The sequence below is a fragment of the Coniophora puteana genome, assembly GCF_000271625.1.
Source record: "Coniophora puteana RWD-64-598 SS2 unplaced genomic scaffold CONPUscaffold_8, whole genome shotgun sequence".
NCBI lineage: Eukaryota > Fungi > Basidiomycota > Agaricomycetes > Boletales > Coniophoraceae > Coniophora > Coniophora puteana.
The window spans coordinates 437,386-461,542 of record NW_006913060.1 but is presented as its reverse complement, the minus strand read 5'-3'; the positions used below and the strand labels follow the sequence as shown (position 1 = coordinate 461,542).

Sequence of the window (24,157 nt, the reverse complement as noted above, 5' to 3'; positions counted from 1 at the left end):
GGTCACGATGTTTTGATAGTTGAATAACTTCAAGCCGACGCGTGCCGCTGTGCTACTCCATCACGCTTCTGTCACGATTGAGCCCCTGTCTTCCAAGCTCAAAATCTCAACGCTGCTGAAACGCGGGCAACTAAACATCAATGTGCACAATTCGTACTATGGTTAATAGGCATATGTTTCTAAAAGACACCAAAAGCCCAAAGTAAACGAGGCATATTTGATCAGGTGCTGGAGCGAATGAGTTTTGAGCAATGCAACTTAGAACAGTTTGTCGAGCTGTACAACACCCAGCTCTAATCTTCTACTGCTGAGCTTCGACTATGCTATAGACTAGGGTGTGAACAGTGTATAGAAAAATAATCGTGAGCATTGATTGGGGGATAGACGAGATATGCTCGAATAACTGCGATGTTTCACAGGGGGTACATTGTTTCACAGGGGGGGCATCGATAGTATCCATGATTTGCGATTCGGGGAATTGGACTCAGTATGCCTACATAATACAGATACTTACATAGTTCGAAGCCACAATTTGATCGGGTCCAACGTCATGAGTAACTAGTAAACCTTGGGGGTTCGCTAATTCTCGCATCAACCCACTAGTAGCATGCAGTGGCTAATAGGACCCGACCACGCTTCACAATCATCATCTCAGTTATAGTGCTTAACGAGCACGCCGTTGATTACTTCCTCTTCAACCCCATCCTCCTTGCCTCGCTTTAGCTCTGACGCACCATATGCGCTTGTCCTCCCCCTTTCCCACTGTTCCATCGTCGGCGCCGCATCGTCCTCAAAGCGACGCTGGATGCCTACGCGCTGCAGCACCGGGCTGGCCGTCAGCGGTGTCAACTTTACCGCATTGTCGGGCATTGCAAAGTAGAACAATCCAAGCCTCGTGTACGATTGCTGATCCGCTGGTGGCTGTCGAACGCGGTGAATCGTGCCTTTGTAGTATCCACCTGTCAGGAACTCGAGCGCATCGCCGGCGTTTACCACCTTTGGGTGCATGTAAGTAGCCGAGTAAGCGGGCCGGTAAGCCGCCATGACGTCATTATGTCAGATTCTCCGAGCAGGACAGGATTTATGGAACATTCACGTACGAGCGCGTTGTCGACGTGCTTGATCCACTGCCATTCTCCGTTCGTTGTCTGGATTTGTAAAGCGGATACAGGCTGGCTCCACAAGATAGTAATCGAACCGAAGTCTTTCAGAGAGTCAGCGTCTCATGATCGACCAACACACATTTGCTCGTGCTCACCAGTATGGCCTTTGAGCCAAATGTTATTGGTCTTCGCTTCCTCCTCGTCAGATCGAGGGTAACTTGGCGACGAAGTTAAGTCTCAGCATCAGGTAGATCCGACACACCAACAGCACTCACTATTTCATAAATCTGACTGACGACATTGCATAAATCAGCCGGCCCGTCGTTATTAATCAAACATCGCACATACCGTAGGTCTCTCCAGCCTCATGATAGCCGTGTATGTTCACTAGATCTTCCTCGGGCAACTCAAGGCTCAACGCTATGAGTCTGCATGATCAACAAGTCAGTCTCGAAGTTGAACTTGATGTCATCTTGCGGGATAAGGTGTCCTCACCTTAAAATAGGATGCAAAATCAAATGATGGTTGAATCGTGCAAAAGCTTCGACCTCGGGTAGAAAAGGCTTAATCGCTTCTGGGTGGGGTTTCTTCGTGATATCGCGATTGACTGTGAAACTGATTTAGTATGTGAATGGCCTGGACCTGCTCTGGGACTTACTATTATAATGCTCTATCTGGTCATGCACTCCATTGTCGATATGCTGAGTATGTTCATGCCATCACTATTCTAAAATGTGCTTATTATTGCTTACCCAGTAGTTTCTCAGCTTGTATCCCTGGTACGAGCCGGTCTGTTTGATGTTGCTTGCATAGAGCTGTTTCTCTTCAGCGCTGACTCCAGTAAACGCTCGGTCGGCAATATCAAACATCCTCTCGTTCTGATCACATTAGCTGTCTATGCTCGGAATATTTCTGTTGTTATGTGCTCACCTGAGCTTGAGTGTATCCATGGTTGATAACGTAGAAGAAACCATGGTTTCTGAGTGCCTTATTGACCTCCAAAGCAAGCTCAGTTCGTCCTTCCGGTGTACCGGCTTTCGCTAAGTCGATGACAGCAAGATCTGCCCATTTCACTACAGGATAATCAGCCTCGTGCGCTACACGGACGAAATGGATATGCCGTACAATTCTCCTGAGTAACTGGGGCAGGTTCGTAATGAGGCGCGTAGGGTACGGTCGTGCTAGGCATGATCGAGAGTTCGTCCGGGTTACGCACTAGCGTAGGGCATGGATGGGGGACGATGATAAGTGTCGCCTTAACCGCTCCTGTGCTTTCTTAAGATACAGTTAGATGAGACAATATGGCGTCAGTCTATGGTGTCATGAGACGTCGTGCTATTAAAAGGCCAGTTCAAGTTGTTAATGTACTTTGTCAACTCCGTCACAAAGGCGAATGGCCATAGTATGTGCGTGATGTGCAAATCACTGCAGTTCATTTGATTCATATGCCTACACGATTAATACAAGTACACAGGTCAAGCCCGCAAGCTGATCAGGCGCGATGTCACGAGTAATGTTCGAGGACACACTGTGGACCTCTCGCACCCACCGAAGGTATACAGACTAAGAAAGCGGACAGGGGCCCAATCACGACTCGCGATGATCTTAGTTGTAGTGCTTGACCAGCACGCCATTGATCACCTCTTCCTCGATCCCGTCCTCCTTGCTTTGCTTCAACTCTTTCGCACCATACGCGCTTGTCCTTCCCCTTCTCCACTGTTCCATCGTCGGCGCCGTGTCATCCTCAAAGCGGCGCTGGATACCCGCGCGCTGCAGCACCGGGCTCGCCACCAGCGGCGTCAGCCTAACTGCGTCATCGGGACCTGCAAAGTAGAACAGTCCAAGCCTTGTGTATGACTGTTGATCTGCTGGTGGCTGTCGCACGCGGTGGATCGTGCCCTTGTAGTATCCACCTGTCAGGAACTCGAGCGCATCGCCGGCGCTTACCACCTTTGGGCGCATTTAGGTAGCCGAATAGGCGGGCCGATAAACCGCCATGACGTCATTATGTCAGATTCTCCAAGCAGGACAGGAATTTTGGAACATTCACGTACAAGAGCATTGTCGATGTGTTTGATCCACTGCCATTCCCCGTTCTTTGTCTGGATTTGCAGAGCGGACACAGGCTGGCTCCACAAGATGGTAATCGAACCAAAATCTATCGAGACTCAGCACTTCTGGATCAACCGATGTACAATCTATCCGAGTGCTCACCCGTATGACCTTTGAGCCAGACGTTTTTGGTCTTCGTTTCCTCCTCGGCAGATCGAGGATAGCTTTGGAATGAAGTTAGCTCTCAACATCGATATCGTTCAAGAACGTCACACTCACTACTTCATAAATCTCGCTATACGCTTCCCGTCAGTCGCTCAATCGGCATGTATCAAATGTCACACTTGCCGTACGTCTCTCCAACTGCGTTGAAACCGTGGATATTCACCAGTTCCTCCTCAGGTAACTCAAGGCTTAGCGCTATGAGTCTGCAAGGTTTACCGATAAGTGGCGAAGCTAAGAATAATCGATCCTATCTCATGAGGCAAGCTGTCTCCTTACCTTAGAATGGGGTGTAATACTAAATGATGGTTGAAGCGCGCAAAAGCATCAATCTCGGGTAAGAAAGGCTTAATCGCCTCCGGGTGTTTCTTCTTGGTAACATCACGATTGACTAGATGAAATGAATGAGCTCATAAGAAAGACAACTTGACTCCAGGACTCACTGTTGTAATGTTCGACCTGGTCATGTACTCCATTGTCGATAACCTGAAAGTTACACAGTGAAGTATTACCGTTAAATGTTTTCAATGAAGCTTACCCAGTAGTTTCTTAACTTATACCCCTGCCACGAGCCGGTTTCTTTGCTATTGCTTGCGTAAAGCTGCTTCTCTTCCGCACTCACACCAGTAAACGCCCTATCGGCAATATCAAGCATTCTCTCGTTCTAATTACGTTGGTCAAGCATAATCAAAGAGTTCTACTGATATGCACTCACCTGAGCCGGAATATAGCCATGGTTGATGACATAGAAAAAGCCATGGTTTCGAAGTGCAATGCTTAGCTGTGTAACAAGTTCAGCTCGTCCTTCCGGAGTACTGGCTTTCGATAAGTCGATAACAGCCAGGTCGGCCCATTTCACTAAAGGATACTCAGAAAGCTGACTTTCATGACTGAAAGGAAAACGTACAGTCCTCCTGAGTGACGGGAGCAGGTTCGTAATGAGGTGCATAAGGTAAGGTGGTGCTAGGCATAATGTCGCTTTCTTCTGGGATACAGTAAGCACAGGAATCACTAACGCGCCGTTGATGGGGCTGCTTTATACGCATTCACCCCTTCTGTAACCTCTTGGAAGATGGTTAGATAAGAAAAGTTGGCGCCAGATCGTGATCCCATGGCCCCAATTCTAATAAAGGACCAGTTGACTGAACTTGGGGTGCCTTCAAAGCGAGGGCTTCTCTTACTAGGATAAGTACAGGGCCTTCGTTTCGTCTGAACCGTATGGGAAGGCTGTCAGCCTCGTGATACAGCCGGAAGTCAGGAATTCAGCGTTTACTGTCGTGAATGGAGCATTACAGCTCAAGTATTTCTCATGCTCTTAGAGTTTTCAGCGAGATGAGATCCGTTAATGGTCACAGCACATGATTCGCCCATCGGCCACTTCGACGCAACATCCTAGAAGAGCGTACAAATACAAAGGCCATGACGCCGCAATTCTTCCAGGTGTTATAATAGGTTACCGTAATGCACCCTCGCAGTTGCGAATCAATTGTAGTGCTTTACCACGATTCCATGCACATCTTCCTCTTCGGTGTTTTTCTCTTTTCCTTGCCTGAGCTCGGCAGCGCCAAAGGACGAAATACGGCCCATGCGCCACTCTTTCGTGGTTGGAGCCACCGCAGGATCACACCTCGGTTCAAGTTCTGCCTTCTGTAGAACAGGGCTGCCCATGAGAGGCACAAGCTTGACGTCCTCGTTGGCGTAAGAGAAGTAAATTACGCTTTGACGTGTGTAACCCCTCTGATCTATGGGCGGCTGCACAACGCGATGGATGGTGCCTTTGTAGAATCCACCGGTCAGAAATTCGAGCCCGTCGCCGACATTGACGACCTGAAATGTGTGAGAGCCAATTTTCCTGAAGGGAAAGCTATTTACCAATGCATTTTCAACGTGCCTGATCCAGCGCCACCCATCGTCCGTCAGAATCTGCAAGGCGGCCACAGGCTGACTCCACAGCAAGGTGACGGAGACGTGGTCTGCTTGACCATTCAGACACCGGTTCGTACAAATGGAATATGAACAAACTACCTTTGTGCCCCTTGAGCCAAACGTTCTTAGTCTTAAGCTCGTCCGCTTCGGTTAGAGGGTGGCTAGTCGCAACAGTTGAAGATCCCGCTCGTACAAAATCAGACAGGACAATGACGTACTACTTTTGGAATCTGACTAAATGGCGATAGTCAGACATTGCCTCGATCATCAGGGATGGTGAAAACTCTTACAGAAGCTAGCGTTGTGCTCCGAATCGTCGAATCCGTGCAAATTGACTAGAGTCTCTTCCGGAAGCTCAAGTCCCAACGCAATAAGCCTATCGTAATCATTAACGTGGCTTATCAGCGACAACAAAATTCCGGTTCCTTACCTCAACAGAGGGTGGAGAATGTTGAAATGGTTATATTTGATGAACTCTTGAATCTCGGGAAGATACGGGATTACCGCTTCAGGATGCTTGGCGCTGTTCACCTGTTGATTGACTGTCATAACGTCAGCTTCGGGCTACGAGGTTAACTCTGGAACCTCACATGTATAATGTTCTTGCTGGTCACGAACCCCGGCATCGAGATGCTAAGGAGGACGTGAGATAATGACGTCACTAACGTAGAGGGACACGGACCCAGTATTGTCGAGGTTTGTAACCTTGATACTTGCCAGTCTCGTGGCTTCGGTTTAGAAAAGCCTGTTTTTCTTCGTCTCCTACAAGAGACATAGGCACGTCTGAAATGTCAAACATGCGCTCGTTCTAATGGTAATACAGTAAATCAGACGAGGGACGGAGGTTTATCCGGGGGGAAAGGACTATACCTGTGCTTGAGACAAGCCGTGATTGATGACGTAGAAGAAGCCATGGGTCAAGAGGGCATTCTTGACCTCTGCAGCGAGTTGAGCTCGCCCGTCCGGCGTCCCTGCCTTCGCCAAGTCAATGACTGCCAGATCAGCATACGGCACTAGATATCGAAGAGTCAGCCTCGATGAAAGCGTGCAGCGTTAGGCACCTACGCTCTTGCTGGGTGGGAGGAGGCTCCTGGTAGTGAGGTACGGGAGGTAAAGTGAGGCTAGGCATAATTGTGAACGCAGAACAATTCGTTAGATGCAAAAGTGGAAATTAATGGTCCTAGTGAGAACCTTATAAACGCCAGCCCGCGCCATGGATAGCCCGGAATCAGCAGATGACCTTGACGTTGGCGCGTCTATCGTAGTGAGAACATCATGGAATCCATACAACGGACTTACTCAGTGGAAGAGTGGGGAGACGTACCGTCGTCCAATAGAGTGGTCGGCGGGCACATGAACATGGTGGCGCGCTACAAATAGAACAAAGAAGCGCCTTTAGCTCCAATGATAAATGGCACAGATGAATATTGGGGTGAGCTCTCAACGGCAGTGAAACGGCATCGCAGACTCGGGATATGGTTGACGTAACGCTGCAAAAAACGATCTCTGCGCCCAGTCCAGAGTCAGGAACTTAACACCAAATATACCATGGGAGTGGTCAAGCGTAATCGCCAGTGTGAGTGAATTAACCCTCACTGCATCCTGCTTCCTGAATCGCCGTTCTCACTCGACCCTATGTAATCCAGAGCTTGCGCACGATCGTGACATCAAGAATTCTTTATACATGATCACAATTCACGGGAGAAGCAGCCTAATATATGGGGCACATATCAGGTCAAACGCACACGAGAGTTACAGCATGGTCTGACGAAACGGCACATTGGACTTCAGATATGCGGATACAATTACACCGCAGAAATAATCACCGTTTTCGTTCATCAGTTTAGTTATAGTGCTTCACCACGATTCCATGCACATCTTCTTCTTCGGTGGCCTTCTCCTTCCCTTGTCTCAGCTCCGTGGCACCATAAGACAAGATACGACTCAGGCGCCATTCCTTCATCGTCGGTGCCACCGCAGGATCACACTTGGGTTGGAGCATCGCTCGTTGGAGTACAGGACTTTCCACGAGAGGCACCAATCTCACGTCGTCGTTTGCGTAGCAGAAGTAGATCATTCCAAGACGAGTGTAGCCACGTTGGTCGACGGGTGGTTGGATAACGCGGTGGATGGTACCCTTGTAGAAACCTCCGGTCAAGAACTCGAGTGTATCACCGGCGTTGATGATCTAGAATGTATCAGAGGCGAGGAACTTGGTAAAAAAGGATAGTAATACCAATGCGTTTTCGATGTGCTTGATCCAACGCCATCCCTCAGCAGTCAGTATTTGCAGTGCTGAGACAGGTTGGCTCCAAAGGAGGGTAATAGAGCCAATATCTATGTGGCTTTTAGATGAAAGCTAGTAAAAGCCGGTTTAAGTCGTACCCTTATGACCTTTCATCCAGACGTTGTTGGTCTTAGCCTCATCATCTTCGGTACGAGGGAAGCTAATAGCGACATTCAAATGTGATTCTCGAGGACACTAACAGGAACTCACTATTTTTGGAATCTCACTGTCACGAGTTTGTGAACGTTGAGCTCAAAGCGCGACGAAACGACATACGATAAGTACTGTTAGGATCGTCATAGCCATGGAGATTTACTAGAGTTTCTTCGGGAAGCTCCAAGCCAAGTGCAATCACCCTGTCGGGTCCATGAGCAGGAAGCCGAATGAGGCTCGTACGTTCCTTCACCTCAATAACGGATGGAAAATGTTGAAGTGGTTGTGGTCAACGAACGCTTGGACCTCAGGAAGGTATGGACCAAAAGCTTCAGGCTGCTTGAAGTCACGAACGTGCCTACCAACTGGCCCAGCGTTAACTCGTTGAGTGCACGGGTTTCGTGAGCTCTGCAAATTAAATACCGTTATAGTGTTCCTGTTGGTCGCGAACACCAGCATCAAGATGCTGAGAAGTTGGGTGTAAGATATCGCAGCTCTCTCAGAGAAACATCACACACCCAGTATTGTCTAGGTTTATATCCCTGATATACACCTGTCTCGTGACTTCTGCCATGGAGAGCCTGCTTCTCTTCATCGCTAACGTACGACATGGGGACGTCAGCAATATCAAACATGCGCTCGGTCTGATCGTAATATAATGTATTAGGGCTGGTCACATTATCACAAATAGACAGGACAAACCTTCGGCTGAGGTAGACCGTGATTGACTACATAGAAGAAGCCATGTGTGAGAAGCGCGTTCTTGACTTCCCCGGAAAGACTAGCTCGTCCTTCAGGCGTACTAGCCTTGGACAAGTCAATAATCGCTAAATCAGCATAAGGCACTGTGTGAGAACGTCAGCCATGTTTAAAGTATGGCTTCGATAGTACGTACGCTCTTGCTTGGTTGGAGGTGGTGGTTGGTAGTGAGGTACTCGAGGTAATGTAAGGCTGGGCATGGTTTAGGATTGCGAGCGCAATGGAAAGTTACAACAGGCAAACCTACACGGGGAAGTTACTTATACTTCGAATCCGCAGCATGGATAGTGCGATAACAACAGCTGACTGGAAGAACATCACTGTCCTGGTCGATCTCAAAATACCAGCACATAGATAACGGCCTTCGCCCGAGCAGATGATAAGAGCTTCGTCTCTGAAAAGTGCACATATGACCAGGTCCAGCTACAATTAGAATCAACAATCAATATAGCTCCATTTTCGAACAATTGAAGGAGCTCTTAGGCCTTCCTGCTCACGGACAAGCAACAGAGCCGGTTCAACATACCACCGGTAACGATCCAAAATGGACATCCTGAACGCATTCATATGCGTGAACGCTGAATCCATCTACGTTCGAGCCCAAGTTAGAGGCGATACTTACCATTGATAACAGGTAACCTTACTGCCATATTACCGGTAGTCGTTTAAGTTACAGTCGTCATTGTAGCGGACGTCTAGTGAACAAGGTACCCCTCACCTTGTCCATGTCGGGTCTACGAATGGTGCCGATCACTTTTAAGAGGTGGTTGAATACTTCAGTCAGCCTGACTCACTCGGGGCGGATGATGGGGACAGAGCTCCGAGTGCATCGTCCGACAGCATTCACTGGTCAACGTTGGGAAGAGGCGACGCGGCAACAATGAATGCGTGGAGCTCATACTCTCATGGTTAACAAGTGCTCGGCTCCTGTCGGCCGTTCGGTACCTGTTGGTACCCTTCCAGAGGTCCAATAAGTGAACGTCTATCAATCTTCCAATTTGCTTCAAATAGAGCAGTCATCCGAACCATAACAATCAAACCGACTAACTCCTTCAGTTATAGTGTCTGACCACAATACCTCGCACGTCTTCCTCCTCAGTGGTCTCATCCTTGCCTTGCCTCAACTCGGTCTTGGTACCTCCGTAAGTCATGATTCGGCCGACAGCCCACTCTCTCATTGTTGGAGCCACGGAAGGGTCGCACTTCAGCTGGAGCATCGTCCGCCGAAGAACTGGGCTCTCCATGAGAGGAGCTAGCTTGACGTCCCTGTTCGCATAGCAGAAGTAGTTTATCCCAAGCCGCGTGTAACCCCGCTGGTCGATGGGAGGCTGAACGACACGATGGATGGTCGCCTTGTATAGGCCTCCCGTCAGGAATTCGAGTGCGTCTCCAGTGTTGACAATCTAAACCCCAATTGAGTATTTACAAGCAAAAGACTCGTTAGATGGGCTATACCAAGGCATTTTCAATGTACCGGACCCAGTGCCATTCGTCTGCGGTCAGAATCTGCAATGCAGCCACAGGTTGGCTCCAGAGGAAGGACAAGGTGCCAATATCTACATGGAAATCAGCCCACAAGTTGAATGATTGGCGCATTTGATTACCCGTGTGCCCCTTCATCCAGACATTTTTGGTCTTGACTTCGTCGTCCTCAGTGCGAGGGAAACTAGTCATGATGTTCGAGCTTCACTCAAGCAAGCCTTACATAGCGTCAACTCACTATTTTTGAAACCTCACTGTAAAAACTGTGTGTTAGTCACGGATCTGTAGCGATTTTACGGGAAATTGTACACCAGGTTCCATTGGGACCATCATAGTCATGAAGTTTCACAAGAGTTTCCTCTGGGAGCTCAAGACTTAACGCCATTATTCTGTTTGTATCATAAATCACTATTACATTAGCCTCAAAGCAATATCAAATCTCACCTCAACGTCGGGTGAAGAATACTGAAATGCATGTGTTCAATGAGGGCTTGAACCTCCGGGAGGTATGGAACCAGAACTTCAGGTTGCCTGGAGTCATTTACGTGTCTAGTAACTAACGCGAGGTCAGTTTGCGATGTGCGCGACTTTAGGATGACACGGACTGTTATAATGCTCCTGTTGATCGCGAACGCCAGCATCAAGATGCTAAAAGGTACGAAAATGAGTCATACCGATAATCAACACGAAAGGATGCAAACCCAGTATTGTCGAAGCTTGTAGCCTGAGTATACTCCTGTATCACGAGGGTTTCCCTCTAAAGCCAGTTTTTCTTCGTCGCTTACACAGGCAATCGGCACATCGGCTATGTCAAACATGCGTTCGGTCTAACAAGGACTTGCTTTAGTGCTGATCAAAATTTAGAAAAACGGATGGGCGGACCTGTTTGTGAGAAAACCCGTGGTTGACTACATAAAAGAAGCCATGCGTGAGCAGGGCGTTCTTAAGCTCCGCAGCGAGTTCTGTTCGGCCTTCAAGTGTGTGGGCCTTGGATAAGTCAATGACAGCCAAGTCTGCATAAGGCACTGCCCTTAATCATTAGATACTATGGGGAGAAAATGAGTGTCGTTCAACACGTACGATCCTCGTGAGTCGGAAGAGCCGGCTGGTAGTGAGGTACTTGGGGCAGAGTAAGACTTGGCATAGCTGAATATCTCACCGTCGACCGTCTCGCGAACTGGGTAATCCGCTGGTGAAGACGCTGTTTACGATAAACTACAGCGTTCTTGAAACTTAAATAGTTCGATAACAACGGACTCGAATTAGATCACTATCTCAAGGCGGCAGATAAGGAGCTTTCAGTCGGAAGGGGGTGAGAGCCACACTTGAGTGGTTCAATAGGACCATTGACGGCTGACCAGCGCGCGCTAAAATTAGCACGTGGGAGAGAATATGCTCCAGACTTACGCAACGCGCAGTGGGTTACTCCCTCGCAGACAGGAACAATATTATAAGCGTAAGGGCCAGTTTGACGTATTGCGACATGGAGCACCCAGTCTGGAGCCCTGTGGATGTGGTCACAAACCTGAAGCTTACTCCGTCATAATTTGTCAGTGTACATGGTTCCCGACCGAAACTAGGAAAGTGATGTAAGGGGGACACCAGGCTGTCGTTCACTAGCTGTTCGGCTGCCTGGACCCCAATTGCTGCATAATGAGTCTCGAGTGACGTAAAGAACGTTGTGGTGAGATTGGCTCGTTGGTATGGGTTATTCCAGCTTTCTGGAAGGGGTCGTAAGTCAGACCAGTCGTAGTATACCGTCCGGGTGTAGACGCGACGCTGACTCCTGAACTTGATCGAGCTACTCGCGGGGAAGTGGAGAAGGAAAAGCTCAGAGCGTGCGAAACAAAGACGCGCCGCACGTGGCTGTCTCGCCTCGATCAAACACGTCTCCATTTCATCCTCCATTTGAAACCACCAACAAGAGCGCTCGCCAGTCCCTCGATTCCATCCAACCACAATCCAATACAATGACGGAAAGTCACCAAGGTTCCACCTGATCGAGCCTCGAGACAATTAATTGTCTCGTAGGCCGGGCTGTCCGACACCAGCATTTGTCCATTACCAGCGGCGTAAAACACTCAGCATGCGCGGGGCACGCGACAGGCTGGTAGAACTCTACTCCTTTCTACTGGAATGAGCACTCGCGCCCTGAATTCAGTAACGCATTACCACCCTTGGCCATGGCGCCCTAGGGGTAACCCACTCTCACCTACGTCGCCCGAACCAACACCAACTTTCACAAGCTACTCTCGGCCCCTGACTTTGTGGTAGTTAAATTCCTGCGTCGGGTTGCTATATCCTTTCCGCATCGTCTTTCGATATCCCCAATCTCGCCATCATGTCAGGCCTAACTATGTTGCAGCTCAAAAGTGAGTCCTTCGTTCGCTTGAACGAATGCCGAGTCGGTTCTGACCGTTCCTGCAGTAGCGACTCCGACATTGTCGTTGCTCTCGGTGGTCGTGGCCCTCCTGCGGCTGGCATATCGGTATTGGACGGCGCGAATGTGGTGGGACGATGCTGCAGTCGCCGTGGCTATGGTGTTGCAGATTTTCCAAGTGATCTTTACGCAGATACGCTACGATCCAGGTGTGTCTACTGCGCCTAACATAAAGCGACTCACTGACCTTCCGACCAGAGAAATTCAACAGATACGTTCTTGTCGCTGGTTACTACGTGTTCGTCCATAAAGCTCAATCATCGCTCGCGCGCTGACTATTACTCGTAGCGCCGCGCTATCGTTCCTCGGCGTAGTTTGGTAAGATTCAACTCGTCGTGGGTTGGATACCTGCTCATCGTCTTGTGCATAGGTTCTCAAGGATCTCCATACTGTTCACCATCATGCGGATATCCATCCATAAAAGTACTCGAAGATATCTAGGGGCACTGGCGGGTCTCTTCCTTCTCACTTGCCTCGTCCTCCAGGCGCAAGTCATGTGGACGTGCGAAGGTCCTGGTAAGACGAGCTGGAAGCACGAACCAATTCCACAGTGCTTCTTAGGGAAGGAAGTTGCAGTCGCGCAGGTCATAAGTGTGTGATTAAGTTTCACGTTCGCAGCTAAAGTATGCTGATAAAACTTCTAGCTGACGTACTCGCCGATCTCTTTCTGATTATCGCACCGGTTCGCCTGGTTTGGAAAGTACGGCTGTCTCGTCCTCAGAAAATCCGCATCATCGCCATATTCTGTTCGGCATCTGCTACGACAATCGTTAGTCTATGCCACGCATACTTCCTTCTCACTGTGGGAGGTCTCAAGGAGATTATGGCGGGTATAGTCGAGGTGAGCGCTTGACGTTCGCTAGCTGCGTGCGTTTTCTAACAGTTGACCCAACGGTAGATGTCCGTCAGCCTCATCGTAGCCAACTTGAACGTCATTGTCGCCGTCGTATACCGCATCAGCTCTGACAATACCGATATCGAGAAATCTGACAAGCATATCGTTACCTTCGGCGCACTTCCTAGTCGAAGAAGGCGTCCACAGTGGACCGACTTGGACAGCGAGTCTGTGCCCGCGGAACGACCATTTAACCACCTCCAGTTTCACGTCACCACGACAATTCAATCAGAGTCGGCTGTCGAAACCGAAGAAATACCAGTCAGTCCAAAGGGTTCGCAAAATGGGGACAACGCCGAACATGTCGAACGGAGCGATTGTATGGAACACGAAAAGGTTGAGAGCGACACCTCCCATGTGTAATTCTTTACTTTTTTCGCCTCCTTTACTCATTTATATAAGCTGTAAGCTACCTTCCATATCATGTATATTATGTGTTATTTTGCTATATAGACGCAACATGATCTGATGAAGCAAACCTCCTTGGCTGCTCAGTGCTCAACGAGGGAAAGATCACATAGGGGCTATTTAGTGAGCGCGGGAACTATTCAGCGCACGCGCACTTTTGCACTGACGCAGCGTCGCGTCGCGCACCTGGACTTCGTCGAGCTCGAACGATTGTGTTCATGGCAATTCCAGCAACATAACTATCCCAAAGGACTCTTCAACAATTATCCTCTTATCTGTTAACTGAACCACTATTCGAGGCCACGATGCCCAAGTCCAGGGTTGAGCGGAAGATGGGAGGACAGCGCCAAGTTCCATCCAATGGAGTGATCGGGCCAAGCCAATTCAATGTGCGCCCCCTCTCTAAGGTCTTTGCTAGGTGCAGCTGACATGTAATCCGCTTATGCTCAGGATCTGCTCAAGGCGGCGACTGCAGATGAGGACTCCGCCCTCGCCGCCCTCGAGCGACTCCTTCCTCTTGTCGCACGTCCAGACTCCCCAGACAAATCCTACCAGCTGTTCGTCGAGCTCCTCATCAAGCGCCTTAAGTTCCGCACTGGGCAGGCAGTAGATGACATCGTCGCCACTCTCTCCATGCTCGCCATACGCGCTTTTGCCATCCTCCTACCCATAATGACGCACAGCCAGGAACGCATCCTCGTTCCACGTCTTATCATGAGCTGGGGGGATGTGTTTTGGTGGACGTCGATTCTGCAGGAGCACGTGGTCGAGAGTGAAGAGAATTCAATGGATTTCCGCCTAAGGACGCACCAGTCGTTGCTTGTGTTCCTTAACTCTGCGGCGACAAATCCAGCGCTGCTCGAGATCATGTGCTTCAAGGATGCGGCGATGACGCTGTTATTCAGGACTCTGAAGCTAGGCGCGCATAACCCCAAGTTTTCCTACCGGACGATCGGCAACTTCGGCGGATACGCGTTAGATGACATCCTCGGGCACTCGCTGAAGAAGGATACTGCGGATTTGGCCGAGGTCGTGAAGCGTCTGGGAGGCGATGCGGGTGAGCTTGCTGAAGTGCTGCTAAAGTATCTTCGCGACGAGCTCGCGATCGAGAACAAGGAGGATGTCGAGCTTGATCTAGTTATCGCTGTCATCTCCATCATGAGCGGAGCTTCCAGCTTGGACGAGCTGCGGTTCGCCCTCCTAATGCGACAATCCGTGACTCTGGTTACTCAAGTCCTCTACATGATTGTCAATCTGCCACTGGACAATGCCGACCTTGATCATGACCTTGTCGTCAGCTGCATCTCGCACGCAGTCTTCTATCTGAACCGTGCGCTTGAGACAACAGACGGCACCACGTGGGTTCTTGAAGCTGTTCGAGCGGAGCTCATACCAACTCTCCTTCTCTGCAACAAGTGGCTGCCACGTTCATTACTCCCGCAATACAAGGAGTTTGTCGAGATTTTGAGCATGATTCTGCCAAAATACACCATCTACATCGACATTCTGGACGCCATGAACCAGTCACTGTCCTTGGTAGATAAGCTACACCTCGAAGACGAGATTGATAGGAAAGGTGACCTCTGGAAGGCACGCAAGGAGCTACGTAAGTGCGTCGGACAGCGAAGTGAAGCCAAGAAAACCGATCTCCACCGCAGCGACATGGTCGCAATGTGTAGCAATAGAAAGGTTTCACATTCCACCTTCATGTGTTCCTTCAGGCACCCGTTCTGACCTTGTGACTTCTTCAGTGTCCGCAAAGGCGCCGTGCTATTCCGTTTGATGACTTCCGACGGTGTAAGGAGTGTTTGCGCGCTCAGTATTGCTCGCACGAGTGTCAGAAGCAGCATTGGACAGAGGGCGGCCACAGGGAGGCCTGTAAAGCATGGCGGTCCCCGCAGAGCAGTGAGCACCACCTCCACGCGAAGATCGGATTTTAGCTGACCCAGACGTTTGAACAGACGAGGACATTAACCCGCTCTCTCTACACGACAATACGTACGCTGTCAAACTGAGCCTACACGACCTTCGGACCCGTCGTCAGGAGGTCGTCGACAGCAGAACGAAGCAAGAACTTAGGAATTGCCTCGTCCTTCTGGATTATACTTCTTATCCGTTCACGTTATCTGTTCACCCCTTGGAACATGCCTATGAACGGCCCGAACCACCGCCGTCGCGATGGCCCGACATGCTCAAGGCATTAAAAGCAGCTGGTCCAAACGCAGTGATCTGGCGCTCGACGATCCCTGCAGGAAGAACGGGCCGACGCTTCACCACGGGTATCCTGGTAGTCCTCCCGAATAAAGTAGAGGAGGTGTCAATGGAACTCGTGCCCTATGATCCAGAGGAAGCGATGATCAATCTGACGAATGCACGCGCCAATATCAAGGTCTTCAAGGTTATCAGTGCCAGTACCGATACCGGTATCGAGGACCAAATGAAGGAGCTAACGGTTGTGGAGGTACGTGCCTGTGGAGATGGTGTATTGACGAGCATCTAACCTGCGGATACGCGCTCAGGAGCCGTTAGACTAGTCCGAGCAGAGATGCCAGCTCACACCGCAGCGACATCAAAAACCTCGAGTCTCGTTGATCAGCGTTGATCGTTGTAAAGCCATGACGTGCAAGTAAAGCTTGGCCGCTACCGTTTGTCAAGTCTTCAGAGGTATCTATGACGATGTTTGGATTGAATGTAACACACAATATCTCTTGTCCTAACCATTGCTAATATATGTCTTTCTTTTGATCTGAACTTCTCCCCTAGGTCTGGAGCAAGTCTGGAGGAAGATGCATAGGCTTGCATAGGGAGCTCTCATTGACGTCATGCGGGTAATACGGTGTCTGTTGCGGCTCATTCAACGGGAGTCAGCGCGGCGTCTCAAGAGTGTCAGGCAACCGTCACGCGTCAATCAAAGTATGAGCTGGTTCCGTTCTCGAATCTCATTCAGCTCCAACGCAACGCTGCTACTTGCCGTCGAGCGCATGGGCCCTCCCACTCCTCGCGACTATTCTTGACTGCGCTGTAGATCGTTCTCACTGGGACTTTCTCCAGCGTTTGAATGGCTATGCGCAGGAGCGCGTCTGCTAAGACCAAATTAACGTCCTTTTGCGATTCAATGGCTCGATATTTATCGCCGACGATCCAGATGAATCATTGGAACATGTGGAACATGCGGGCCCCCGAGTCGGCCCTGCTCTGCGAACTCTGCCACATCTTCGTAACCAAGATCAACCTATGCTGTCGTTTTCCCAATGAATAATTGGGTGTGCTCTCGTTGCCTCTGAGGCTGTCAATCATGGACAACCAAGTCACCTGTACCAGTCATTTACCACCAATCTCCACCAATATACGATCAAATGTCGATAGGCAAGACTCTTGCAACGCGTCACCAAGGAAGAATCACGGAAACTCGCTGGCGATGTCACCCGAAATTCTTTTATGTGTAGATCTCGGCGGGCTACCTGCTGTATATAAGAAGTGTCTTCCGTCGTCAATCTTGCGCATCATCGACCTACACATCTCGTCACTTTTCCCCTGTCCTCTGGCCTCCACCGCCCAGAATGCCTCAGACTACATTCACCGCGGCTCTCTTCGCTGCCCTCGTTGCCAAATGTGTGCAGGCGCAGGTCACCGCCCCTACGGGCACTCTTGCATCTGTCCTTCCTGCCGCAACCGACGCCAAGTTCGGTGGTTTCATCTCTGATGGCGGTGCTGGCGGCTTCATCAACGGTGTGCATCTCCTCTCCCTCTCCGACCCTTCCAAGATGAACGCCGATGGCTCGGTCGACTTCCCCTCCGCCCATACCGGCTACGCCGCCCTTGACCCCACCAATCCCAGCCAGATCACCATCTACGCAAACTACCAGGGCAGCAGCCCCGACTTCTGGCACGGCACCCCCGACAACTCGGGTACCGGTGGCGGCATCATCAACGTTCAAGCTGAGGATGTCGACTGCAACGGCAATGCTGCGTGCTTCGGTCCTGCTCCCCACGTCGCTCCCATCCCCATCCCCGGCAATAGCACCGGTGCACTCAATGTGTGGCCTATCCACCCAAACGAGGGTGACTACATGTACAACACCATGTTCGAGATGAACGTTCTCGACCCGAACACCCAGAACTCGCAGAACGCGAACATCCCCACAGTGCGCACCGTCCCCGTGCTGTTTAACGTCTCGCAGGGCCAGACCGGCTACGGCAGCCGCGCCCTCACGCCTGGTCAGGGCGACGACGCCGCAAACCACTTCTACCTCTGGGAGGGTGACACCACAGGCCTCAAGGTCGCGCGTGCGCCGTGGGCGAGCCGCACGGACACGACGACTTGGGACTACTGGCACGGTGGCGACGGCTGGGTTACAAGCAAGCCCCTGACGTACAACAACGACGCGTACGGCAACGTCCTGAACCTCACCAACCAGAACGTACGTACCGATTCACGCTCTTCCTATTCTCCTCATAGCCCACGCTGATATTTACTTTCACAGCTCTTCTTCGGCTGCGATGTCCGCTGGGTTGATCGTTTCAACACCTTCATCATCACCTTCAGCGGTGCCGCCGGTGCTGACCAGATGATCTCCTATTCTACCTCGGGTGATGTCACCGGCCCGTACTCGGACCCCGCCAAGCTGTTTACCCCGCAGCTCAATGCTGGCTGCGCGGGCAGGCAGGGCGCCATCGAGCTCACGGACTTCCCCCAGATGCACTGGGACTACTATGGTCTCACCGCCGACCAGACGCTCGTCAGTTGGGCCTCCTGCGATGTATACACCGACCTTGGTGTCGTGACATGGTCGTAGAGGAGCAGTGTGGTATTCTGAGATGATGAGAGGGGTGTAGCATTTACTTCGGGCCCGAGATCAGAAATACTGTACGAGCTCTCCTTAACTATATCAGCAGTGTAGTTTCACGGTTGCCTACACCCCCAACATTTGTCTACGGCTTGTAATTGAACATAGATTTATGTTTCATGTGAAATCTTACTGGTAACGCGAACGCGCTCGAATGTGTTTGGATGAGCAATACATGGCCGTTTATTTGGCTCGGTCCGTTGACACTGTAAAAGACGCGATAAGACTCGTAAAGTTTTCGACCGGTTTTAGCTAAATGAGTCACTTTCATAAAGCAGGCTCGACGGAATGGTCATTTTCGTTGCTATGGTAGTAGTGGCTGACTTGATGCAAATACATATAATGCCCTTATTGACGAACAACTCGCAAGTCTGAAATGACCCAGAGGAGACAACATGATGACGGAAGGCGGTGAAACATCCATTCTTGCACCTGGGGCCTCATTCCAGCCACCTGGCAGATTGTCCCAAGCCGCGATCCCAGGCAACGTTCGACCTGCCCTGATATGAGCTATCTGAGGAATCAAAGGCGTATGACGACTCGTGCGAGTCGAGGTTAACAGTCGTGAATTTGACGGTCTCTGGACTATCCTCGATGTCGCCATTTGAGTCGTTGCCCTGGTGCGAGGTGCCGTCGTCGATGTGCGCCCCGTTCTTGCGCAATAGTACGCGATAGATAAATGTGACGGTAACGAGGAGGTTACAGACAATCAAGTCGATAGCATTCTTTAGCATCATGGTCAGCATGAGAAGTATAGGAAGACGCAATGTATGGAATCAGTCGGTCGTGCGTACCTGAATATGCATGGTGATACCGGTTTCAGACGTCGCTGGCACAATAAAAACTACATGAACGATACTTGCAACAGCGCTGAGAACGCTCATAGCAAAAATAGATATGACAAGGATCCGGGTTTGTCGTGCGAGTTTTATGTCCCAGAGCATTGCTATGGGTAGCGTTACGAGAATGAGCGCACTGACGACATCGGCTGGTGACAAACACTCTAAGCTTCACGAGCGGTGGTAAAGATGCGGAGCTAAAAGACGTACTGCTTAGCTGCACGAACGCGTATGCATGACTGTTCCGGCAATGGAGATAGGCTGTCTCTCTCCATGATGGGTTATCCCAACAGACCCACATCTTGAACGCAAAAGAGACTGCTCCGAAGATTGCAAAGAGGGAGAGACTAGCGTGGATGATGATGCGCATGCGCGGTTTTGTTGCCACGCGGAGGATAGAGAGTAGGACACTAACGCGGGTGGACCTGCGCACATCCACGTCAACATAACCGTGGTATCCATGAGGCTCGTGGTGACGTACCAGACAACCACCCAGTTCGTCATGATATCCAGCCACATAAACGCATAATCAAATTCTGCTATAGAGACGCAGAAATCGTCAAAGCTTGGTTGGGAGGATCGTGTTCAAGCGCGTGCGAGATAACTTACGAGCATTCGGCCAGTATATGAACCAAAAGCTCACCAAGCCAACGATACAAGCAAAAGCTGCCATCAGGGCAAACAGATCCTCCCACCAGTGCCGTCCCCTCCGAATCCACAGTCGAAACCCTGTCCAAACGAGCGCCAGCACATAAAGTCCTGTCTGGAGACCTGGCGGACCGAATAATAGGCGGAGCGAAGTTAGCCATGTAGTACTAAGACGACTTCAGAGGAACGCGCTCACCTAGGTAGGCATTAGAAGTAGGTGAAGGCTTGATATCTTGGTCCGCCATGGTCGACAATCAAAGGAACCCCGGGAGGAAGCCAGTGTTGATGCGTCTGGCAGTGATACGCCAGGCTGAGTAAATCGAGGGAAAAGGAGAGTAAGAGGTCAGGTCAAGGAAGGCGGTCAATGAGTTGGGCGTGTATGAAAGTGAGCGGGGGCGGGGGTTGGAAACTCAAGGCAAAAGCTCGCCATTACGGCAGCTGAAGGTAGGCACCGAGCATCGAGGCGGGACCGATCTGCGCTTAATAACAATCATGCAGCTGTCATTAGAAGTGAAAATTAATGATTTTTAACCGAAAGGTTCCGTCATCCACACTTGCTAATCTTCATCTAGGGATCCGGGGATTTCAGACAGACTCAGACCGGAAGAGAAAGAAACAACACAGGATAAGGAGGTTAAGACACAGCCCAACGCGGCCTGATGTGGCCAATGTCAATCAATTAGTTATATCCTCATGGGATCTATCATGGGGGAGTACATGTATACACCTGGACTTAGAAATGTGGTCAAGCCAGGAAACCGGCGCTTCAGTGGGCTGTCTTTCTGTGAAATGGACGCTAGACCAAGGTTTCAAGTATCCATGCCTTAACTGTGTCCGCCTGAAGGGCATTGAGACGTTTGACACGTCATCCAAGAGGGAGGTGTGCGGGCAACAGCAGTGTTGGGGTGGCCAGTGTTGTGACTGTTGTCCATTGCCAGCGATTGACGGTAACCAGCGGTGACCACGACGGCGCGCGCGATGTTAGACGTTTTACCACCAAACATGCGGAAAACGTGGGAGTATAATACCATATTGTACGATTTTATACACGTTTCTACTCCAAACGTGCTGGTGCCCCTAATTTACTCCGTGCCATCCCAGTTTGGCGCGTGAACGCGTGAACCTGGGGCGCGGAACCAAAGCTTGCTTTCGCGCCAAGTAATACGCTGGTAATACGTAGCCGACATCCCGCACTAACTATCCCTATGTGTCCCATTGCGCCATTTTTCACAAGCGCTTTCGGTCTATCAAGGCCGCCAGGACTAGCATAACACACCACGAGAGCTGGGGGTCTTCACTACTGAAAAACCAGAAGTGAGTAGCCCATCTACTGCTAGAGAGCTTATCCAGTTCTTTGGGTGCCGCGGAGCTTATCACGCGAGACGTTTTTGGCTCTTCATTCTTGCTGACCTCCGTATCTATCTCCAGGCGCACTATACATTGCCGTTGACCTCTCGGACATTGATAACACCAAGTATGGCCAACATGGACTCGCTCGAGCCTTCTCTCGGCCTTCGCAAGACCGACGACACTGTCATCGAGGAAGTGAAGACCACAATGGGCCAAGAAAATGAGGACATATCGGACCAGCGTCTGCTCGACTTAGGGTATAAGCCCGAGTTTCGGAGGGAGATGTCGCTGTTCGGCGTCCTCGGCATATCGTTTTGTGCGATTGGGATCCTCACGGGTATGAGCAGTGCCTTCCAGACTGGCTTGTTCTCTGGTGGGCCGTTGGGATTGTTCTGGGGTTGGAATGTGAGTGATTCAGTCGCGTTCAGCTGGGACGAGCACGTTGATGATGACGCGACTACAAGATATGCAGCCTGTTCATGTTGTTCATCGCATTAAGTCTGGCGGAAATATGCAGTGCTTAGTGAGTTGTCGCCTCGTTCGTACCACAGGTATGAGCGCACGGACTAATGGACGCGTTCCGAAGCCCAACAATGGGCGGACTATACTTCTGGGTCTGCAAGATGAAGCCTGACCTGCCTATTCTCGGCTGTGAGCTCTTCCCCTACCAAAGCTCAAGCTACGAGTAACGTGTACACAGTCTGTACTGGGTGGATATATTCGATTGCGATGGTTTTCACCGGGACATCAGGGAACCTTAGGTGAGTTTTATCCTTCATCGACATTGCCTGTATGAACTGCGGACTGAATGACATCTAAGCGTCGCCCTCTACCTTGCTTCCCTGGCTGAAGTAGGTCAAGGACGTACGCTCACTCGCGTAGAGATTGCTGCCATTGCGTGGGGCGTGAACATCGCCTCGGGTATCGTGAATACTGTCGGGACGAAAGCTATCGGTCGAATGAGCTCGTTCAACGTATGGTGGACCCTTGGCGGCACGTTCGTGCTCGTCGTTACTCTGCTGGTCAAGGCTCCAGCGAAGGTAAGTCGACCCAACAGCTATGTATGAATGGCTATGATAACGACGTATCCAAGAACTCCGCCGAATTCGTGTTTACGGACTTCCAGAAGTGAGCGGCATAATACTAGGATATTGCTGTATACTGACTTTGCCTCTGTTAGCTTTACTGGATGGGGTTCGGAGGGTTTCGTCGTGCTTCTAGGTTTTCTCCAGGTAAGTTTTCCACCCTTTCTGTCCGCTATCCTTGACCTGATTGCGCCTTAAACAGGCAGTATATACACTCGAGGGATGTGAAACAGCTGCCCAAGTCGCCGAAGAAGCCCAGCGCGCTGAGATCCTCGCGCCGATCGCGGTCGTCGGCAGCATCGTCGGCTCGTGGTTCATCGGGCTCGCATACATGCTCGCACTCCTCTTCTCTGTGCAGAGCATCGCCTCTGTTCAATCCACCACCTATGCGATCCCCATCGCGCAGTTGTACTACGACGCGGTCGGGCAGAAGCTCACGCTTATGTGTGTGACAGTCATCGCGCTCGCGCAGTTCATGGCGGCCGTGACGGCATTCACAGCGAGCTCGCGCTTGTTCTATGCGCTCGCGCGGGACAATGCATTCCCCGCGAAGGGGAAGTTTATGGCTCTGAATCGGTATCAGGCGCCGTACTGGGGCGTATGGCTTTCTGTGCTTGTTGGGTGCATCATTTCATGCGCATATATCGGGTCGACTATTGCTGTGCGCGCCCTTTCTTGTTGCTCTCCGGTGATATCCTGACATCTTGACAGTTCAATGCCATCTTGTCCTCGGCGGCCATCTCGGTCATGCTGAGCTATCTACAACCAATCATCATTCGAGTATTTTGGCCGGACTCGTAAGTGCTACTGTCCTACTGAATAGACGAGCTGAATCAACGGCTTCTCAGCCTCCGCGAAAAAGGACCATTTAGACTGGGTGGTTGGTCGTGGATGATAAATGTCGCAAGTTTTGCAGTGAGTTCGCACGTTGCAGTGTGACCAAAAGATATTGTGTTGACGAAAAGTTGCAGTTCACCATCTTCATATGCGTCCTGTTTGTACTCCCTACCGCATACCCCGTCACCTCTCTCAATATGAACTATGCTATTGTGGCCGTTGGCGGGGTTTTCCTTATCGTTGCTGTTAATTGGTTTACCTGGGGACACCGGAGTTTTGTAGGACCCGTCGCTACCTCTGAATGAGTAAGGTAGTTCTTCGACAAGTTAGAAGCCATTGGGTTTGACTAGGCAGCTGGGACGGGCATTATCAATTATTCATGGACCTGCACACGTACTGTATCATATGATATACAGTTTCCGGGGGTTTGAATATCGGGTGCTGCTAACAGTAACTTGACGGTAAGGTGACTATCTATCATACGGTGAGAGGCACACTTTTAATGAGCTGGGGACCCGCTCGATTAGAACGGTCTGGCAACAAACTCGAGGGTGCCAGAACGGGAGGGAACACACTGAGATTTCAAAGGGAGGCGAGACTTCCTCACGGCTCCGATAACGTTTGTCATAAAAGTAACGTTGCACTGGCACAACTTGATAGTACTCTATCCGCGCCAGAAATTGACGTGCATCCACATCGAAGGAAAGATAAACAAATCAAGTAATTGGTTGTTGTCTAAGTGTAACCAACAACGGATGCTATGAAAGGCAAAGTCGAGGTATGCAGTGAGCTGACCCAACCCATGAAAAATCCGCTTTTAGAGG

At 50.5% G+C, this 24,157-nt stretch overlaps 10 protein-coding genes across 10 annotated transcripts; 4 read left to right on the top strand and 6 right to left on the bottom strand.

The window, feature by feature from the left end:
- Window positions 1-310: 310 nt before the first annotated feature.
- On the bottom strand, window positions 311-2,292 carry CONPUDRAFT_166335 (Clavaminate synthase-like protein; the record flags this gene model as incomplete). The annotated part of the gene is made up of 10 exons (XM_007771786.1): window positions 311-996; window positions 1,101-1,204; window positions 1,259-1,320; window positions 1,379-1,394; window positions 1,452-1,531; window positions 1,599-1,710; window positions 1,762-1,804; window positions 1,856-1,981; window positions 2,034-2,176; window positions 2,229-2,292. 10 exons carry the CDS (start codon window positions 2,290-2,292, stop codon window positions 652-654), a joined length of 1,095 nt encoding a protein of 364 aa, XP_007769976.1. The 3' UTR covers window positions 311-651.
- Window positions 2,293-2,513: 221 nt separating this feature from the next.
- CONPUDRAFT_144826 (Clavaminate synthase-like protein) lies at window positions 2,514-4,456 on the bottom strand. Its single transcript, XM_007771785.1, has 10 exons — window positions 4,285-4,456; window positions 4,093-4,235; window positions 3,916-4,041; window positions 3,821-3,863; window positions 3,657-3,768; window positions 3,504-3,583; window positions 3,435-3,450; window positions 3,318-3,379; window positions 3,158-3,261; window positions 2,514-3,053 (listed from the first exon to the last, which is right to left on the bottom strand). The coding sequence occupies exons 1-10, from the start codon at window positions 4,421-4,423 to the stop codon at window positions 2,709-2,711; spliced, it is 1,170 nt and encodes a 389-aa protein (XP_007769975.1). The 5' UTR covers window positions 4,424-4,456; the 3' UTR covers window positions 2,514-2,708.
- A 285-nt stretch (window positions 4,457-4,741) lies between these two features.
- On the bottom strand, window positions 4,742-6,455 carry CONPUDRAFT_137898 (Clavaminate synthase-like protein). Its single transcript, XM_007771784.1, has 10 exons — window positions 6,369-6,455; window positions 6,174-6,316; window positions 5,986-6,111; window positions 5,894-5,936; window positions 5,734-5,845; window positions 5,594-5,679; window positions 5,522-5,537; window positions 5,403-5,464; window positions 5,250-5,350; window positions 4,742-5,204 (listed from the first exon to the last, which is right to left on the bottom strand). Exons 1-10 carry the CDS (start codon window positions 6,430-6,432, stop codon window positions 4,860-4,862), a joined length of 1,098 nt encoding a protein of 365 aa, XP_007769974.1. The 5' UTR covers window positions 6,433-6,455; the 3' UTR covers window positions 4,742-4,859.
- A 691-nt stretch (window positions 6,456-7,146) lies between these two features.
- Window positions 7,147-8,702, bottom strand: CONPUDRAFT_154982 (Clavaminate synthase-like protein; the record flags this gene model as incomplete). Its single annotated transcript, XM_007771783.1, has 10 exons — window positions 7,147-7,491; window positions 7,540-7,640; window positions 7,689-7,750; window positions 7,801-7,816; window positions 7,867-7,946; window positions 7,997-8,108; window positions 8,167-8,209; window positions 8,262-8,387; window positions 8,446-8,588; window positions 8,639-8,702. 10 exons carry the CDS (start codon window positions 8,700-8,702, stop codon window positions 7,147-7,149), a joined length of 1,092 nt encoding a protein of 363 aa, XP_007769973.1.
- Window positions 8,703-9,605: 903 nt separating this feature from the next.
- On the bottom strand, window positions 9,606-11,128 carry CONPUDRAFT_166330 (Clavaminate synthase-like protein; the record flags this gene model as incomplete). The annotated part of the gene is made up of 10 exons (XM_007771782.1): window positions 9,606-9,905; window positions 9,958-10,058; window positions 10,107-10,168; window positions 10,223-10,238; window positions 10,294-10,373; window positions 10,429-10,540; window positions 10,590-10,632; window positions 10,686-10,811; window positions 10,867-11,009; window positions 11,065-11,128. Coding segments are annotated over 10 exons (1,047 nt in total), but the record flags the coding sequence as incomplete, so codon positions are not given.
- A 1,687-nt stretch (window positions 11,129-12,815) lies between these two features.
- On the top strand, window positions 12,816-13,605 carry CONPUDRAFT_106173 (uncharacterized protein; the record flags this gene model as incomplete). Its single annotated transcript, XM_007771781.1, has 3 exons — window positions 12,816-13,015; window positions 13,069-13,265; window positions 13,323-13,605. Coding segments are annotated over exons 1-3 (669 nt in total), but the record flags the coding sequence as incomplete, so codon positions are not given.
- A 441-nt stretch (window positions 13,606-14,046) lies between these two features.
- On the top strand, window positions 14,047-16,559 carry CONPUDRAFT_82963 (uncharacterized protein; the record flags this gene model as incomplete). The annotated part of the gene is made up of 5 exons (XM_007771780.1): window positions 14,047-14,116; window positions 14,232-15,416; window positions 15,479-15,632; window positions 15,689-16,188; window positions 16,491-16,559. Coding segments are annotated over 4 exons (1,908 nt in total), but the record flags the coding sequence as incomplete, so codon positions are not given.
- Window positions 16,560-17,755: 1,196 nt separating this feature from the next.
- CONPUDRAFT_137896 (uncharacterized protein) lies at window positions 17,756-18,650 on the top strand. The gene is made up of 2 exons (XM_007771779.1): window positions 17,756-18,148; window positions 18,212-18,650. The coding sequence occupies exons 1-2, from the start codon at window positions 17,798-17,800 to the stop codon at window positions 18,521-18,523; spliced, it is 663 nt and encodes a 220-aa protein (XP_007769969.1). The 5' UTR covers window positions 17,756-17,797; the 3' UTR covers window positions 18,524-18,650.
- Window positions 18,651-18,671: 21 nt separating this feature from the next.
- On the bottom strand, window positions 18,672-20,701 carry CONPUDRAFT_137895 (uncharacterized protein). Its single transcript, XM_007771778.1, has 6 exons — window positions 20,258-20,701; window positions 20,023-20,184; window positions 19,895-19,952; window positions 19,624-19,838; window positions 19,369-19,562; window positions 18,672-19,299 (listed from the first exon to the last, which is right to left on the bottom strand). The coding sequence occupies exons 1-6, from the start codon at window positions 20,304-20,306 to the stop codon at window positions 19,015-19,017; spliced, it is 963 nt and encodes a 320-aa protein (XP_007769968.1). The 5' UTR covers window positions 20,307-20,701; the 3' UTR covers window positions 18,672-19,014.
- Window positions 20,702-21,546: 845 nt separating this feature from the next.
- CONPUDRAFT_58025 (uncharacterized protein) lies at window positions 21,547-23,638 on the top strand (the record flags this gene model as incomplete). The annotated part of the gene is made up of 8 exons (XM_007771537.1): window positions 21,547-21,895; window positions 22,085-22,172; window positions 22,232-22,451; window positions 22,545-22,643; window positions 22,699-23,157; window positions 23,208-23,293; window positions 23,345-23,411; window positions 23,468-23,638. 8 exons carry the CDS (start codon window positions 21,547-21,549, stop codon window positions 23,636-23,638), a joined length of 1,539 nt encoding a protein of 512 aa, XP_007769727.1.
- Between the last annotated feature and the right edge of the window lie 519 nt (window positions 23,639-24,157).